Source organism: Sorex fumeus, unplaced genomic scaffold, assembly GCF_029834395.1.
Source record: "Sorex fumeus unplaced genomic scaffold, SorFum_2.1 ptg000030l, whole genome shotgun sequence".
Taxonomy (NCBI): domain Eukaryota; kingdom Metazoa; phylum Chordata; class Mammalia; order Eulipotyphla; family Soricidae; genus Sorex; species Sorex fumeus.
The window spans coordinates 9,831,020-9,847,315 of record NW_026606087.1 but is presented as its reverse complement, the minus strand read 5'-3'; the positions used below and the strand labels follow the sequence as shown (position 1 = coordinate 9,847,315).

Genomic DNA, 16,296 nt, shown 5'->3' with positions numbered 1-16,296 from the left:
AGCAGAGAGGAGGGCAGGTGGCCTGCTGGTGCCGTGGGCACATTTCCTTTCCTTCTGGTATTCAGGCCCCGCGTGGACTGCGAGACCCCTCGTGCATACAGCCCAGTGGACCATGTAGATGAAGAAAGTGAATCTCAGAGGCTGGGGCTTAGCACAGGTCACACGCTGTATAAATGACCAGACTCGACATAGGGCACATGTTAACCTCATTCTGAACACCTGGGTGCAATTCCCGGCTGTTTGCATGGACCAGTGGTGCCACCTGCTGGTCAGCCTTGGCAAGGCAGTTCAAGGAGCCGGCTGAACTCCAGCAGGTCCGGGTGCAGTTAGAGGTCCCGACTGAGGATGTAGGAGTGAGCACAACAGACAGATGTACACCCAGGGGGTGGGGGGTGGGGTGTCTTTCCTCTAGCGCGGGACAGAAGTGATGGCACTCGATGGGTGAAGTCACTGTGTTCCAGATAAATGCTGGGAGGGACCGGAAGAAGCAGGGAGGAGCCCTCAGCCATGCCCAGAGGATGTGGGTGTTGGGGAGGGCGGTGCAGAGGGTAGAGGCCAGAGGAAAGTAAGCACCTGCCGAGCAGGTACTGGGGAGAAGGCAGCAGGTTGGGGAACAGTCCTGTGGTTGTGGCGGGGGGAGCTCAAACAGTCGGGGCTCGGACCAAGGAGTTGAGGTCAAAGTCAGATCTTCAGCTTTTACTGTGAACTGCGGAGGACAGTGATTGGGTACCGCAGGACAAGTGGGTGCTATGCAGGGACCAGTGACAGGTGTCCCAGAAAGACAGAGGGGCCAGGACACCACAGAGAGGAGCCAGGAGTCCAGTTGAAGCTGTGTCTCCCAGCAGGGAGGGGTGATGCCACTCATTGGAGGAGTGTTGGGACCATCCAAGGGCATGTGGTCACCTTGGGTGCATCAGGCAGGGGTGGGACACTGCTTAAAGAAGGTGGGTTTCCAGGGAAGGGGGAGGGTTGTCTTTTTTTTTTTCTGAAAGGAGACTGGAGGCCGAGTGAGTCTGGGAGCCTCTGAGCTCCCATTTGCATGAGAAGTGGGCATGAGAGGGGACGGGGTGTCCAGGCCCTTTTTGCCAGAGCAAGGGGAAGAACTGAGCTGCTGTCACAGAACAGGGAAGATGGCAAGAAGGGGTTGGGGGTATGCAGAGTTGGGGAGACAGCCGCTTGACTCTGGAGTGTCTGTTGGCCACTCCTGGGGTGATGGTAGACACGTGTTCATGGACTCACTTCCCTCCTGGCTGCACTGTGTCCAATGGGACAGGGGGTCCCAGATGGTCAGCATCGGGTCTTTTTGCCCTTTCCCAGGAGACAAACGTCCTGGGTTTCAAGGGCCCCCGGAAGATGAGCGTGATTGTGCCGGGCATGAACATGGTTCATGAGAGAGTCTCCATCCGACCCCGAAACGTGAGTGTTGCCACGCCCAAGCCCCCTCCCCCCTCCCCCGCCACTGCCCTGGGCCTCCTAGCACCCCCAAGTCCAGTGCAGGACGCCCGGCAGGAGGCGCCCTCTCTGGTGCCGGGCTCAGCCGAGGCTGCCCTCGCAGGAGCACGAGACGCTGCTGGCGCGCTGGCAGAACAAGAACACGGAGAGTATCATCGAGCTGCAGAACAAGACACCTGTGTGGAACGACGACACCCAGTCCTACGTGCTCAACTTCCATGGGCGTGTCACGCAGGCCTCCGTGAAGAACTTCCAGATCATCCACGGCAATGACCGTGAGTGTCCACATCCCTCCTGGCCACCTCCGCACGGTACCCCCCAGGCCCCGAGCCCAGGGGTCAGCCCCTGCCCCGGCCCTGCCCATAAGGACATGGGTGACCCAGCTTAGATTAGACACGGAGAATTTTCTACCTGGAATGACCCGGGTGCCCTGGGAGGAACCTTCCTGGGAGCCTGCCCCGAGATTCTGGGTCCTGGGCAGCCTGGGGGTGTGGCAGCAGCCGGTGAACAGACGTTTTTCTCTTTGTCCCCGTACCCCACTCTTCGTCTGTACTGCGCTTTCTCCTTTGCCACCTGCGTCTTCTTGCCTCTGTCCACCTCTCCTCCTCCTGCTTTTCTGCTCCTTGCTTGCTCTTCTTCCGGTGGCCTGCGTCTCCTCGCTTGCTCCGCCTGCCCGTCCCTTGATCCGCGCTCCGCCCGGCTCCAGCCGACTACATCGTGATGCAGTTCGGCCGCGTGGCGGAGGATGTGTTCACCATGGATTACAACTACCCGCTGTGCGCTCTGCAGGCCTTTGCCATCGCCCTGTCGAGCTTCGACAGCAAGCTGGCGTGCGAGTAGAGGCCGTCGGGTGCCCTTGGGGATCGCCTGGCCCGCTGCAGGGCTGCCCGCCTCCCCATGGAGATGGCCCCGCCAGCCTTCTGTACATAGGCCTCCTGCAGATGAACCCGTGGCTCTCGGGGTGGGGTGGCGTGGTGGGGGGCGCCCCTGGCCCTGCTGGCCAGGCCAGGCACTGGCATCTCCGCCTCTGATGCTGGGTAGGTGTGAAGGACGGGGAGAGAGGAGGGGTTCTCTCTGTGTCCTGTAACCGACACGCAGCCCCGCTCTCGGGCCGTGTCCTGCTGCCATCCTGTTTGCCAAGCTGGGCGCCCTCTTCAGCGGGGAAGAGGTGTGGAAGGAGAGGAAGCACAACCCAGGGCTGCCAGAGGGCCCAGCCGTACTGGCCCCAGAGCCCGGCGTCCCCAGATGCCCCCCCATGACCAGTGCTCTGTGTGTAGGAGCTTGGCCAGGGCCAAAGGACTGGAAGCCAAGGCTGGCAACCCCCCAGGACAGCAGAACAGCGGGGGCGAAGTTTCAGGGCAGTGCGGGGAGGTGAGAGGGGGGCTTATGCGGGGATCCGACTGACTGTCGCGGAAGCCGGCTGGTGGCCCCGAGTTCTGGCCCGCTTGATGTCTCTAGGTTTCCTCTGCTCACGGAGGTGGCGGAAGCTGACCCTCATGGTCAGGCCCAGCCAGGGCGGGGGAGGCGTGTGGGACTCAGGCTCAGCATCCTGAATCCCACCCTGGGGCTGCCCAAGGAGCCCCGTCAGCTGGGCCTGGAAGCTGTCTGTCCAGCAGCTCCTCCCAGGCCCGGGTTTGGGCCTGGACTCAGAGGACGCACGCAGGCCAGTGGGGCTGGGGGCGGGGCGCTGTGGGCACAGCCCCCCAGCCTAAGCCCCTCGGGCCCTGCACATGCCCAGAGAGAGGACTACGCCAAGGCTCCCTGGGGAAGACCCAGCTCCGGGCACCCCCCGAGGACATGGTCGCTGTGGTGCTGGGCTGGGATCCCAGTTTGACCCAAGGGTTTAGAATGCTTAGAGATCAGCTAGTACACAACTGCCACTTTGGGGGCGTCCTGCTCAGAGCCCGGCCGCACCCCATCCCCTCCCGGCACCCTGGCTGGTACACGGTTGAGCTCGGACCTCAGCACCCCTGAGAAACAGCTCTAGTGGTTCTCTGGCCTTCTGGAGGACCCGGGTCACATCCCCTCCCTCACCCTTGTCGTCAGTTCTGCCAGTTAACGTTTGAAAGCAGGCAGTTCCCTGCTGAGAGCAAGGAGGGGAGGGAGGGAGGCTGGTGTCAGGCCAGGGACCCCTCTGCCCTCACCCCACCAGCCTTCCCTCGGAGGTGCTGCCCAGCCTTTGACCAGATGGGGGCTGGAAGAAAGCTCGCAGTGGTTCTCGGAGTAGATGTGCTTGGACATTCCTGTTTAAAAAAAAAAAAGTTTTAAAATCACACTTGGAGCATGGGAGTGAGCCTCTGTATTGGTGGGGGAGAGGGTTCCTCGAGCCCTTGCAGTCTACCTGGCCAGGAGTCAGAGCATCCAGCCAGTACCGCTTCCTGCTCAGACCGGGCCCCTCCCTTCAGGGGTGGCCCCTCTGGTGATCTCGGTGATTTCGTTTTTAGCAGCAGACGCTGCTTCCTCCAGTGCTCCGGGGACCGCCCAGGGGTCTTGCTTTTCCACCCTCTTTCCTGATTGCTGCGGGAGGTCCCCTGACACCAGGGCTGGCGGGGCCCAGTCAGTCTCTACCGTCAGCGGCCACCACTTCTCGGGGCCTGTTTGGGTGCTCGGGAGAGAAGGGAGCCGGGTGGCAGAGTGGAGGAAGCAGAAGCACAGGGGGAAGCTGCCAGGAGGAAACTGGGGTGTGGGAGGGAAGGTTCGGGGTACAGAGGGGCCGGCCCAGGCAGAGCTGACTGGTTAACGTCACAGGGTCAAGCGGGGACAGGCACCAGAGAAGAGTCTCGAGCCAGACATTGAGTGACAAACAAGAGCAGCTGAGTCACCCGTTGGCAAGCTGGGTCCCTGGCGACCCCCTTCCTGTGCTGCCAGCAGCCTCACCACGGGCCTCCCAGCCAAAGACTAATGCTGCCAGCCCACCCCCCCACCCCCCACTCCTGACCCCAGGGCCCAGCCTCCCCCGCAGTAAGATCCCCCGCTCGGTACCCTCGCGGGTGGCTGGACTGGAGGTCCGGGAGCTGGAAGGGCAGAACCTGTGGGTGACAGGTGGCCGGGAGTCCTGGTGACTCTTCTGTACCTTCCTCCCCTCTCCGTCCAGCAAGGGGACATGTCACGTTCCCCCCCAAACACTTCTCAGTTCTAGCTTTTCTTTCCTTCTGGCTTCAAGGTGCTCTGTGTCTGTCTTGTCTGTCTGTCTGTGTTTGTGTGTCTGTGTGTATTCCGGGGCAAAGGGCAAGCCACACACCATCTGCCGAGGTGTCTGGTTGGCAGCCGCCTCGCCCGAGGAAGAGTCCCGGTCACCTGTGGCTCTTGTCCAATCATTTCATGCCCTGGGATGAGAAGGCAGGCGTGGGAAAGTGCTAGCGTCCCCTCCCACGGCTCCGGCCTCGAGGACCCCAGCCCAGAACGCGGAGTTTCTCATTCTCTCCCAAACTGAAAGCAAGCAGCGTGTCGCCCGTCGGGCTTTGGGGTGAATCTGGACATGTTCTAGTGAATGTGCCTTAAAAATCACTACACTAGTTCAGAAGGAACGTGGCAGGTGCAGGTCCCGGCTGAGGACAGGTGGTGGTAGAGACCTCGGGGGCAGCCACCCCCAGGTGAGACAGGCAGCTCTGCAGAGGCCCGGGGAGGCCTGGTCGCAAGCACAATCCCGTCTGGGCCCAGGGAGGCCCTTCCCGCCAGCCCGCCCCCTCTCCTGAGCTCAGGACAGCAGGTGACCCTCAGCACACTTTCCGAATAGCTGAGCGTGTTTGTTCTCGGGGATGCCAGGCTCTACGTGGGCTGGAGTCCAACCTGGTGGCTCATGTGGTCCCAGAAGAGGCGGAGGGCCAGGCTCTCACTTGGGTCCTCTGGTTGCCTGGCTCTGTACCTGCAGTTTGCTGTCATCTCAAGGACATGGTGGAGGGGACGTGACAGGCGCTTTGGGGCAGGTTGGGGTTCTGGAGGTTTCTAGCCACGCTGGGAGAGGCTGGCTGGTCAGGCAGAGAGTGGCACTCGGGATCCAGAGCAAACCCTGTCTCCCCTTCTTTCTTGGTCCGTTTTCTCATCCGCACACAAGCTTAGCGTAGGAGTTGGAGTGAATGAAAGTTCACTTGCGTTCACCGCTCCCTTTTCTAGCTCATCACTGTGCCTTTTTTCTTTCCTAAGAAAGACTTCTCACCCCTCCTCTCTTTCGTTCCATCGTGCCCCCCACCCCTGGTCCGGGCCCAGGCAAAGCCAAGGGAAGCAGAGACCCCGAGTCTCCTGGAGGGAACTGAGAGGGGCTCCCAAACTCTCGCCTCAGCCCTGCATCGGTGACGAAGGGGACTTGGTCAGGATGGGTGGGTGACAGTTCTCTTACTGGGAGCATACATTTAGCCAGTTTTCATAATGCCTAGAACGTGTATGTCTATTTGCACAAGACTGTCTTAGCCTACTTTGGAGTGGTCAGACATCTTATTTTTGTTCAGAATTATCTGGAATTTTAGACAAACTTGCAAAACTGTGCTTTTATTAAGTGACTTTTTGAATAAACTTTGGTATTCTGGAGCAAATGTATTTATTTATTGGTATGTGCAATGACAGTTGGTATTTTCCCATGTCGACATTATGTATGTTGTAGAAGTTAGTGTTTGTCTAAGTACAGAACCTATATCAACAGATTAAACTTGAATTGTTTCAACATGGTGTTTAGTCTTTTTTTTTTCTTTTTTTTTTTTAAAAAAAATATCTACTCCAAAAAGGGAAAGAACCCACTTCTTTCTTAGGGTTTTCCAGCACTCATTCCTTCTGACTCAGTGGTACTGAGGAGAAGATGGTGATAATGAGGCATAGTTGCTCATTTAGAACAATTAGCACCCGGGTCAGAACTGTACTGACAGAACTAAGTTTCTGGTTCTGGGGGGTCTGAATGGCTGGCAGAAGCTAAGAAGGGCTGGAAAAATAAGCCTGTGAGCTAAGTTCAAGTGATCTCCTGCAGCAGTTCAGCTGTGAAAACTGGAACAAGCTATATTGCTTCCAGCATCTCTGGCTCTGGGCTGACACAGGAATAAGTGCTGTGACAGTGCTGGAGCGGGGGTGCGGGTGGGGACAGGCACTGTTGGGGGAAGGGGAGTGTCAGGGACCTCCATAGCCGGAATGGGATGAGTCTGGAAGTTGTTTTGGATGGGAATTTTCTTTACAGGGTATGGGGAGTTGTTCTTCAAAAGGAAAGATGGTTTGTTGTCTTGTGTCCAGCTTAACGACACAGCTTTCACAGTCTGGATGCTTTTAAATGTAGTATGATTAACACATAGTTTGAGGTATAGGATAATCCTTCCAGCCTATAAGATCCTAAGATGATCATCAAAGTAACTTTCACGCTTGCAATACAAGAAGGGGTGGTGGAGTGACACTCTTCCTGATGGGCGCGTTCAACGCCCAGGCTAAATCAGGCCCTTCTCCTGCAAAGCACATGCCCCAGTCCTTCAAATTTCTCCTGTCTTGTGTTGATTCAGTCACTTTGACATACGTTTTACTTCCTTACTGATCTTGTAACTGGAAGCTTGCACTGCTTCGTGTACATGTGTGGTGCCAGGGATGGAACCCAGCGCTACATTGCTGACCCCTCTTCATCCATCCCAAATCATCCTCTTTAATTGCCACATCAAGCTGTATTTGGTTTGCATGATGTTTCTTACATCCCCATCTAAGAGAAACCATAGAGTATTTGCCCCTCTGTATGTGCTCAGCATAATGTCTTCAAGGTCCGTCTGCAGAGCTGAAAATGGCAAAATTTCGTTTTTAGTGTTTGTGTGTGTGTGAGGGAGTGCGTGTGTGAGAGAGAACACAGTGTCCACAGAACATTAGGCTGTTTGCGCATCTGACTGCTCTGATAACACAAGGAGCATAAAGGCTCGTGTTCTGAATTAGTGTTTGTTTTCTGAGGTAAATACCCCAAAGTGGAGCTGTAGCATATGGTAGGTCTTTTTCTAACTTTGGGGCATCCTCCACAGTTTCTCTTGGTGGCTGCTCCAACTGACATTACCACCAGCAGTGCACAGAGAGTCCTTTCCACATCTTCACCAACACTTGATTCTTCTCTTTCTTTAAAACAGCTATTCTGACCTGTGTGAGGCGATGGCTTCTTGCGGTTCTGATTTGCACTTCCCTGGACGATTTGTGATATTGAACATCTTTTCACAGCCATCTGGCCATTTGATTGCTGTCTTTGGAAAGATACTCAGTTTCTCTACAGTTTTGGATTGTTTCAATTGCATGAGTTTTGATTTTAAAAAAAGATATAGTTTGGATATTAACCCTTTATCAGATAATCACGGTATCACTGTCATCTCATTGTTCATCAATTTACTCGAGCAGGCGCCAGTAACATCTCCATTCGTCCCAGCCCTGAGATTTTAGCAGCCTCTCCTTACTCGTCTTTCCCAATGACCGTATTGGAGGATCTTTCAGGGTCAGGGGAATGAGACCGATTTTTGTTACTGTTTTTGGCATACCAAATACGCCAGGGGTAGCTTGCCAGGCTCTCGTTATCAGATAATATCATTTGCAAATACCTTCTCCCAATCAGTAAATTTCCTTTTTTTGTTGGTCTTTCCTTGAAATGCAGCAGGGGTGTGTGTGTGTGTGTGTGTGTGTGTGTGTGTGTGTGTGTGTGTGTGTGTGTTTATTGTTGATTATTGTGGGGACACTTTGTCGTCACATGGCCAAGTAGTGCTTGGGACCTTCAGGGTCACACTCTGGTGCTCAGGGAGACAGGCAGTGGCAGGGATTGAAACACTGACCCACAGCTGCTACAGTATTTTTTTAGATTTAATCCCATTGTTTCTTTTTTAATTTTCCCCTTATCATTGAAATAAAATTCGTGTCACCACTAACATAAAAGAGCTACAGCCTAAGTAGTTTCCTAGTTATTTTATGTTTTCAGTTATCTTTTTTTTTTGGGGGGGGGTAGAGGGCCCCACCTAATGGTGCTAAGGAGACCAGGTGCTGCTGGGGATTGAACCCAGGGCTCCAGCAAGCATGGCACATGCTCAGCCCACTGGGCCATCTCTGTGATCCTTTCATTTCTTTTGAGTTAACTATGGAGGATGGTGGTTTTAGTTTCACTCTTTTGCATGTGCTTGTACAGTTTTCTCAGTGCCACTTATTGAAGAACTTCTTTCCCCATTGCATTTTCTTGGTTTCAGTTCTAGGTTCTGATTCTCATTCGATTATCTTTCTGCTCTTAAGCCAGTATCTTTTGTTTTGATCAGAAACAGGATTACCTCCAGCTTTTTTTTCCCCTTCAAGACTGCCCTGCTTATTTGGGGTCTTGTGGAGTTTTATACAAATTTTAGAGTATTTTTGTTCTATTGCTGTTTTAGAAAGCTATTGAGATTTTGATGGGGATTGCATAGTTTTCTTTGAGTAATATGGGCATTTTAAAAAGTGTTCATTCTTCTGGTACAGCAGCATGGAATATCTCTGGATTTCTTTGTGTCACCAATTTCTTTCAGTGTTATCACTGTTTTCAGTTAACAGGTCTTTCTTCCACCCCCATGCTTCAGCTTAATCCTAGTTGTTCTTTTTGATGGACTTTAAATGGAATTGTTCTTGATTTCACTTTCCAATAGTTCATTTTTGGGGTAGAGAAGCAATAGATTTTATATATTTATACCCTACAACTTCACTGTATTATTTCTAATAGTTTTTTGGTATCACCTTTAAGATTGTCTATGTATAAAATGATGTCACCCACTAATTTTACCAACAGTTCTACTTCTTCCTTTTCAACCTGGATACCCCTTAGTTTTCTTGCCTAGAACTTCTGGAAGTTGTTGAATATCCAGCCTGGGAGACTGGGATTTTTTATTCTACTCTGAAGAAAATGAGAAAGAGACTTTAGAAGCCCACTCAAACTTTTCGAGCTAAGATAGGCAGGAATTGAATTAGGACCTACATTTCTCTGCCAGTCAAAACCGCCACCGACCCCTTCTGGACACAGGTGCCCATATTAGACTAAAAAATAATAAATATAGATATACATATGGTACAGCACATTGATTTGTAGAAGTTGAATCACCCTTGCATCCCTGGGGTAAGTTTCCCCAGGGAAGGAATCAAGCCTTCCTTTCCCAGTGGCTCTCTCTGAGCACTGTCTACTAAATATAAAAATGAATAAGGCAAAAAGAAACATTCAGTTATTTCTACCCAGGGATTCCCAGCCTAAGGCAAAACAAAACAGAACAAGGAAGCCAGCACTCTCCTCATAAACAAGACCATCATGGTGAATCAGGCAGAACATGGAAAACAAGTTATCCAAACAACAAAGCACACCTATATTTTATTGTTCCATTTTAATTATTTTTTATTTAATTATTTTTTAAACCATATTCTTTACAAGTCAAATATTCCATGTAGATATAGAGGCAATATACTTTCTATAGACTTAAGTTTTCTCTAAAGCTCAATTAATTAAAAAAAGAAATACCTAGTAGTAGCTGACACATGATTTCAATCTGATCCCATACCTTTGGCATTAGTATAAATTTATGTGAATGACTGAAATTGGTTTCCTGGCATTTACTCACAGCAGGTACCGTGGAACTCTGTGGCTATGTCACACTCTTTCTCAGTGTTTCAAGTCTTCCAAATTTCATGACTGGGAGTATCTTCAGGAATGTGCCTTCTTTAAATTCTCAGATCTTATGTAGGTGAACTGTAAATTCACTTGTGTTTGTTACACTTCATGGGTGCCATCTTGTCTCTAGTAGGTACATGGCAGCCCCTGTCACACCCTTCCCCCTCCACTCTAGCTCACCGTAGAGACCCTACAACCTGGATGCCCTGTGGACAGTCTCCTCTGCCAGGCATCGCTGTGTTGCTACTCTAAGACAGCTATACCCTGCAACATCCCTTGGGGGTTAGCAGCTGGTCTACACATTCAGTCTTCATTTGTTTCAAATCACATGACTGTGAGCACAAACTTCCGGGAGTTTATTTGGTAACAGGAAGGTCTAGATAACCACTGTAAGTGCACTGGTTCTCTCTCCTTCACCCTGGCCTGAGTAGCAGAGGTGGGGAACACAGGCTCTCCTATCTTCCCAATCGCCTCAACTCTTTGTTTGGCTGCGCAAGAACGAGTCTCTGAAGCATCCTCCTGCTACTCTGGAGCAGAGGTACCAAGGGGCTTTGGGACTCGCAGTTCAGGCAAGCAGAACAGGAGTAAGGGGGGGGGGGCAGAGAGCCAGGCAGTGTCTGCGTGAACAGCTCCCCCTGCCTCTGGGCCCACTCGAGCTCTGCTCGCCCAGAAAGGCTGTAGGAGGCAGCGTGGCCCTGAGGGAGACGCTCCAGCTCAGACAGCAGAGTCTGACCCTACTCTGGCCCCAGAAAGCTCACTGAGGAAATGGTTTCTTCTTAAACCCAAGGAGCCACTACACTGCTCAAGTTCCCTGGGATAAGGCATCTCGGACAGGGACAGCTTGTCTCTCATGAGTAAGGTGATGTCTGGTCATGGGGGAATCATCTGCTACTCCTGGCAGGAAGAGTCGGACCTCTGCGCCTGAGCGGTCCCATCTGTAATCACGATAAATCAAACAGGAGTACTCAGTGCCTTGGCTGCGACAGGGGAAAGGCAGGAAGAGAAACAGTGATGCTGCCTGGTGTCCCCACTAATCTCTACGGTGTTCTACAAGGTGACAGGTATGCGAACACCAGGCACGATACACGATCCATGGGTGTAACCTGGCCAGCGATGACATTTGAAGACAGGGATGGTAGTCCGGGGCACAGGGCCAGGATGCAGTCAGAGAGGAGACAGCGGTCACCTTGAAACTAGAGTAGTGGGCTTCACCAGGCTGGCGGCTTGCACTCGACACCCTGCGGGGTTCGTTTCCTCAGTGCGCCAGAAACACAGACCTCCTCGGTGCTGGTGCCCCGACTCTCCTCTTGGAAGCTGTGGGGCCACACTTCTCTGGCAGCTTCTTCCTGCTCACAGAAACTCTCTGCCGTGAACCCAGCGTTCTCCGCCAGCACGGCAGGGTCCTCTTCTTCAGGAAAACAGCAAGGACACGTTTTTGGCTTTGGGTCATAAGCAGGAACAGAAGTGTCTTCCTCGGCTTCAGGACGGGTGGGTACTGCCCAGCCTACAGGACCAGTTTCTTCCTCTTCTAGCATGGCCATTCTTTCTGCTATTTCCTCAGCAGAGGGCTCTTTAAAGTCGGGGTAGTCCACCAGGATTGTTTCTTGCCTACGCTTGGTGCAATCTGAAATGTCATAAATTGGGTAAGTCTCCTCAGGGTAACCTAGAGAGAAAAGGAGCACAACAAAGAATGTCTTACACAGAATGTCTTTTTAAAAATATACAGTGTCAGGCTCACAGAGGCTATTGAGGCGACAGCCATTGTCTTTTAACAATTATTTTGAAAAGAACTGAAGAGGAGGCTGGAGAAATAGTACAGTGGATAAGGCACTGGGCTCCATATAGCTGACCCAGGTTCAATCCCAGGCATCCCATATAGTCCCCAGAGCCCTCCCAGGAGTGTTTCCTTGAATACAGAGCCATGATTAGTACCTGAACATAGCCAGGTGTTGCCCAAAACAACAACAACAACAACAACAACAACAACAACAACAACAAAACCTTAGGAAAAAGGATTTCAACAATTTTGTTTTTTCTTTTTTGGATCACACCCGGCGATGCACAGGGGTTACTCCTGGCCTTGCACTCAGGAATTATTCCCGGCAGTGCTTGGGAGGACCCGCTTGAGCAAATCAAGCAAATCGAGTGCTTGGGAGACCTAGGGGATGCTGGGAATCGAACCCGGGTCGGCGGCATGCCAGGCAAACGCCCTCCCCACTGTGCTATCACTCCAGCCCGAACTCTAACAATTGTAAAGTGTCCCTCGAGTAAATTCTAAGTGACCCAGATGACTCTGCCAGTACTCTCTCAAACACCAAGCAATTCAGATTAGGATCTTTCTTAAGTGCAGGGTGCTTGGGGCAGAGTTGTGTCAGAGGCTTTGCACTTCAGCAGCAGAACCAAGTTCTAACAAACGCGTGCCTCAGTTGAAAGAGAGAAAAGCAGTACCAAGCACCAGATGGAGAGAGCACAGCCCACGGCTAACGTTGGTAATTTCTACATGGAACCATTTCCAACTCTTCCGTGGGAGGGGGCGGGATTGGGGAAGAGGGAGGCGGAAAGGCCACGAGGCCCTTTGGAACATGCCCCGCCAGCATGCTCCTTTCCCAAACAGCTGAACTAGCTTGTGAGGGTCCGAAGCAGAGGACGCCCAGGAGCCCCCCCCCGAAGACGAGCAATCTGTTTCGAGAAGCAGCAGCCGCCCCACTCTTGGTTTCTTTGTCTTCAGAAAACGGGACAAAAGGAAACAACAAACTGGGAAACAAAATGAGGAGGGCTGGTGCTGATTCCCAGCTACGGTGACGAGGGGAAACGCTGCCAAATCAAAGAAGGAAACGCAATGAATGTGTGTCAGCAAGCCGCGCCTGAGCAGATGGGCCCCGCCGAGCTCGTCTGCCTGAGCTGGCAGCCCCCACGCCATGCTCAACACCGCACGGGAAGCAGAAGAATTCAAAACCCACATTATCATAATTGGCAAACTCAACCCTCATGTAAACCAATTACTGCCTACAAATTCTAAAAAGCCGGGGTCTTTTTTTGGTGCAATGGAGTGTGTCAAGAGATGTTTTAACATTTACTCTTTATTATTATTGTTGTTATTGTTATTAGCATTATTACAAAAATCTAACTGTAAAGAATTTGGAAAATGTAGAATTTAAAAAGAACACAAATCACCCAGAATTGAATCGGATCATACTATAAAAATGCTCTACTCTGATTTTCTTTTTTTTTTTGCAGTGCCAGAAATTATGTACCCTAAGTTTTCTCATTTAACATTCTATCATGAACATTTCTCCAAGTGATTAGATACTAGAGTCGGGGGAGGCTGGGCCACACCCAACAGTACTCGGGCTACTGCCTACTCCGGACTCAGGGGTCACTCTTGGTGGTGCTTAGTAGGTGGTGCTAGGGACTGAACTGGGGTCAGCTGTGTGCAAGGCGAGCACTTCAACTCTTAATGTCTCTTTAGTCCTTTGCCATGGACACTTTAAAGTTGGCTATAGAATATCCCCTCATCCAGCTACGTAATTGACACTAATGCCACATTTCTAAGACATTCAGATTCTTCCTAGTTTTCCCTTACTATACATAACACAGCAGTTATGATCTCTGAATAGGGGGCCAGTGGGATAGGAGGCAGGTAGGGCATTTGTCTTGCATGTGGCCGACTGAGGTTTGATCCCTGGCACCCCATATGATCCCCTGAGCATCACCACAAGTGATTCCTGAACACTGAGATAGGAGCAAGTAAGCGAGCAAGCAAGCAAGCAAAGAAAAAAAAGTCTCTGAATACAGATTCCCCAAGTACTCTCCTATTGAAGACAGACTCAAAAAACATGAAATTAGACCAGGAGCTCTAAGTCTTTTTCACCTGCACAATCGTTAAACTTACTTTCTAGAATTGTGTATATATTCAGTCCTCCCCGTGATTAAAAAACTGTCCATATGATCACGGTCTCACTAGCACTGACAGGAGTTACATTTGTCAAGTACCAAATGATCTCTCATATATATGGAGCATAAAGAAAGAGTATGGGGCTAATAACAACCCCCAGGTGCCTGTCTATAGACCTGAACTTGCTCCGTAGGTGTGGGTGAGGATGGGGATAGAAGGTGAGGTACAGCCAGCCAGTGCAGGGACGCTGACAGTCTGGTGGTGGGGTGGTGTAGCAACACCGTCTGCCTGACGCTACTAACAGTATTTGTACATCACATTGCCTAAATTAAAATAAAAAGACTTGATGCAGCCTAAAAATTTCCAGGCTCGGGGCTAGAGATAGTACAGAGGGTAGCGTGTTTACCTTACATGCAGCTGACCCAGGTTCAGTCCCCACCCAGCACTCCTTATGGTTCCGTGTGGCCGCCAGGAGTGATCCCGGAGCACAGAGCCAGGAGCACGCCCTGAGCAGAGCTGAGTGTGGCCCCAAAACAAAATGAACAAACAAAAAGTGGCCAGACTTAAGGAAGGCTGGAAATGGAGCTTTCACCTCGGGGCCTAAGAAAGACACTGAAGGCTTGACAAGTCTGTTTCTTGGTATGTTCCTGCTTTCACCCCAAGGAAAGAACAAAGCTGGCTTGATATTTCCATGGTTCTCTGGTTTAAGATGAGGAGGGCTGCTGACTGAAGAACGTGGATATTCCTCAATGAGATGCAGGGTAGGTTAAATGAAAGCAAAATTCAAAGGACTTGTTGAAGAAAGAAAAAATTTTTTTTCTGGTGTTGGAGATTAAACTTAAGGCCTCAAACAAACATGCAACTCAGGGGTCAGAGAGATAGTATAGCTTGTTCTTGCATGCTGTTGATTCAGGTTCGATCCCTGGTACCCTAACTAGTCCCCTGAGCACCACCAGGAGTGATCCCTGAGCTCAGGGCCAAGAATAATCTCTGAGCATCAATGGGTGTGATCTAAAACCAAAACCCCCGCCCCCACCTCCACCCCCGAAGAAAATCACCCAAGAAAACCAAAGAAAACCAAATCGTGCAAATCATGTGCTTTAAAAAACAATCACTTTTATTTGAGGGAGGGGAGGAGTCTCTAAGCAGTGCTCAGGAGCCCCCAGGTCTCCTCCCAGCAATTTTCAATCAAGCAGGCCAGAGGCCCAGCACAAGCGCCCAAGGCTGTGCTGGTGCTGGGGATCACCTGAACATCCCAGCAGTGCTGGTGGAAGGTGGCCTCGAGGCCACACAGTGCTCAGTGTCATGCAGTGCTGGGGACCAAAGTGGGCTGGACGGTGCACAGTGTGCATCTTAACCCCTGTTATGATGTGCTACCTCTCTGGCCCCTGGGTGTTTTGTTTTTAAACTAGTATTCTCTGATAGCAGAGAAAAAGTTTTATGAATTTAAGCTATTCTACCATTTTCCTTTATAACCTCTTGTACTGCTTTATAAAAATTAATCTTTTTATTTTCAGGTCACTGTAAATTCCCCCTGTAAATTATAAGAAATAATAGATTTTGCCCAGGTTCTCCCAATGGTATAGCTTATCACTCCCAGGAAAAATAACATATTGTCAATATACAGAATATTTCTTTCTTTCTTTTTTTAAATTTTTGGATCACACTTGGTAATGCTCAGGGGTCACTCCTGGCTCTGCACACAGAAATTACTCCTGGCGGTGCTTGGGAGACCATATGGAATGTCAGGGATCGGACCTGGGTTGGCTGTGTGCAAGGTAAATACCCTTCCCACTATATTATTGCTCCAGAATATTTCTATAACCCAAGAATCCCCTATACCTACTCTCACCTGCCCCATTCTCTCTCCTTGGCCTCTGGAAGCTACCAGTCTACTCTCCATTTCTATAATTTTTTTCCCCACTGTAAGAATATCATACTAAGAGAACAGCACAGTCTGAAGCAATCTTTCAGAATAATCTGGCATGCATGCATGTGTGTGTCTTTACTCAGCATAATAACCAAATGAGTCCTTTTTTGATGTATTATCTGAATTATTTTCTCTCACTATGTAGTTTGTCTTTTTAGCATATTTACCTTTCACAGAACAAATGTTTCAATTTTGATGTAGTTCAACTTATCAATTTTCCTTTTGGTAAACTATGCTAATGTCACATCTAAAAAAATTTTTTTTTGGTCACACCCAGCAATGCTCAGGGGTTACTCCTGGCTCTGCACTCAGGAATTACTCCTGGCAGTGCTTGGGGGACCATATGGGATGCTTGAGATTAGAACTCAGGTCGGCCACGTGCAAGGCAAACGTCCTACCCACTCCAGCCCACATCTGAAAATT

General features: G+C 50.6%; 2 protein-coding genes across 5 annotated transcripts in view; one reads left to right on the top strand and one right to left on the bottom strand.

Moving 5' to 3' along the window:
- The window catches only part of TUB (TUB bipartite transcription factor), a 93,894-nt gene extending 91,499 nt beyond the window's left edge, over positions 1-2,395 (top strand). For all 4 annotated transcript variants that reach the window (XM_056115988.1, XM_056115987.1, XM_056115985.1 and 1 more), the window contains 3 exons: positions 1,318-1,416; positions 1,556-1,727; positions 2,159-2,395. In XM_056115988.1, coding sequence (XP_055971963.1) covers positions 1,318-1,416; positions 1,556-1,727; positions 2,159-2,292 — 405 coding nt within the window. In that variant the 3' untranslated portion in view covers positions 2,293-2,395. The remainder of the gene's footprint in view (positions 1-1,317; positions 1,417-1,555; positions 1,728-2,158) is intronic.
- Positions 2,396-11,256: 8,861 nt separating this feature from the next.
- RIC3 (RIC3 acetylcholine receptor chaperone) overlaps positions 11,257-16,296 on the bottom strand; it is a 41,127-nt gene continuing 36,087 nt past the window's right edge. Inside the window, exon 6 of the mRNA XM_056116337.1 lies at positions 11,257-11,711. Within this exon, the coding sequence (XP_055972312.1) occupies positions 11,257-11,711 (455 nt within the window). The remainder of the gene's footprint in view (positions 11,712-16,296) is intronic.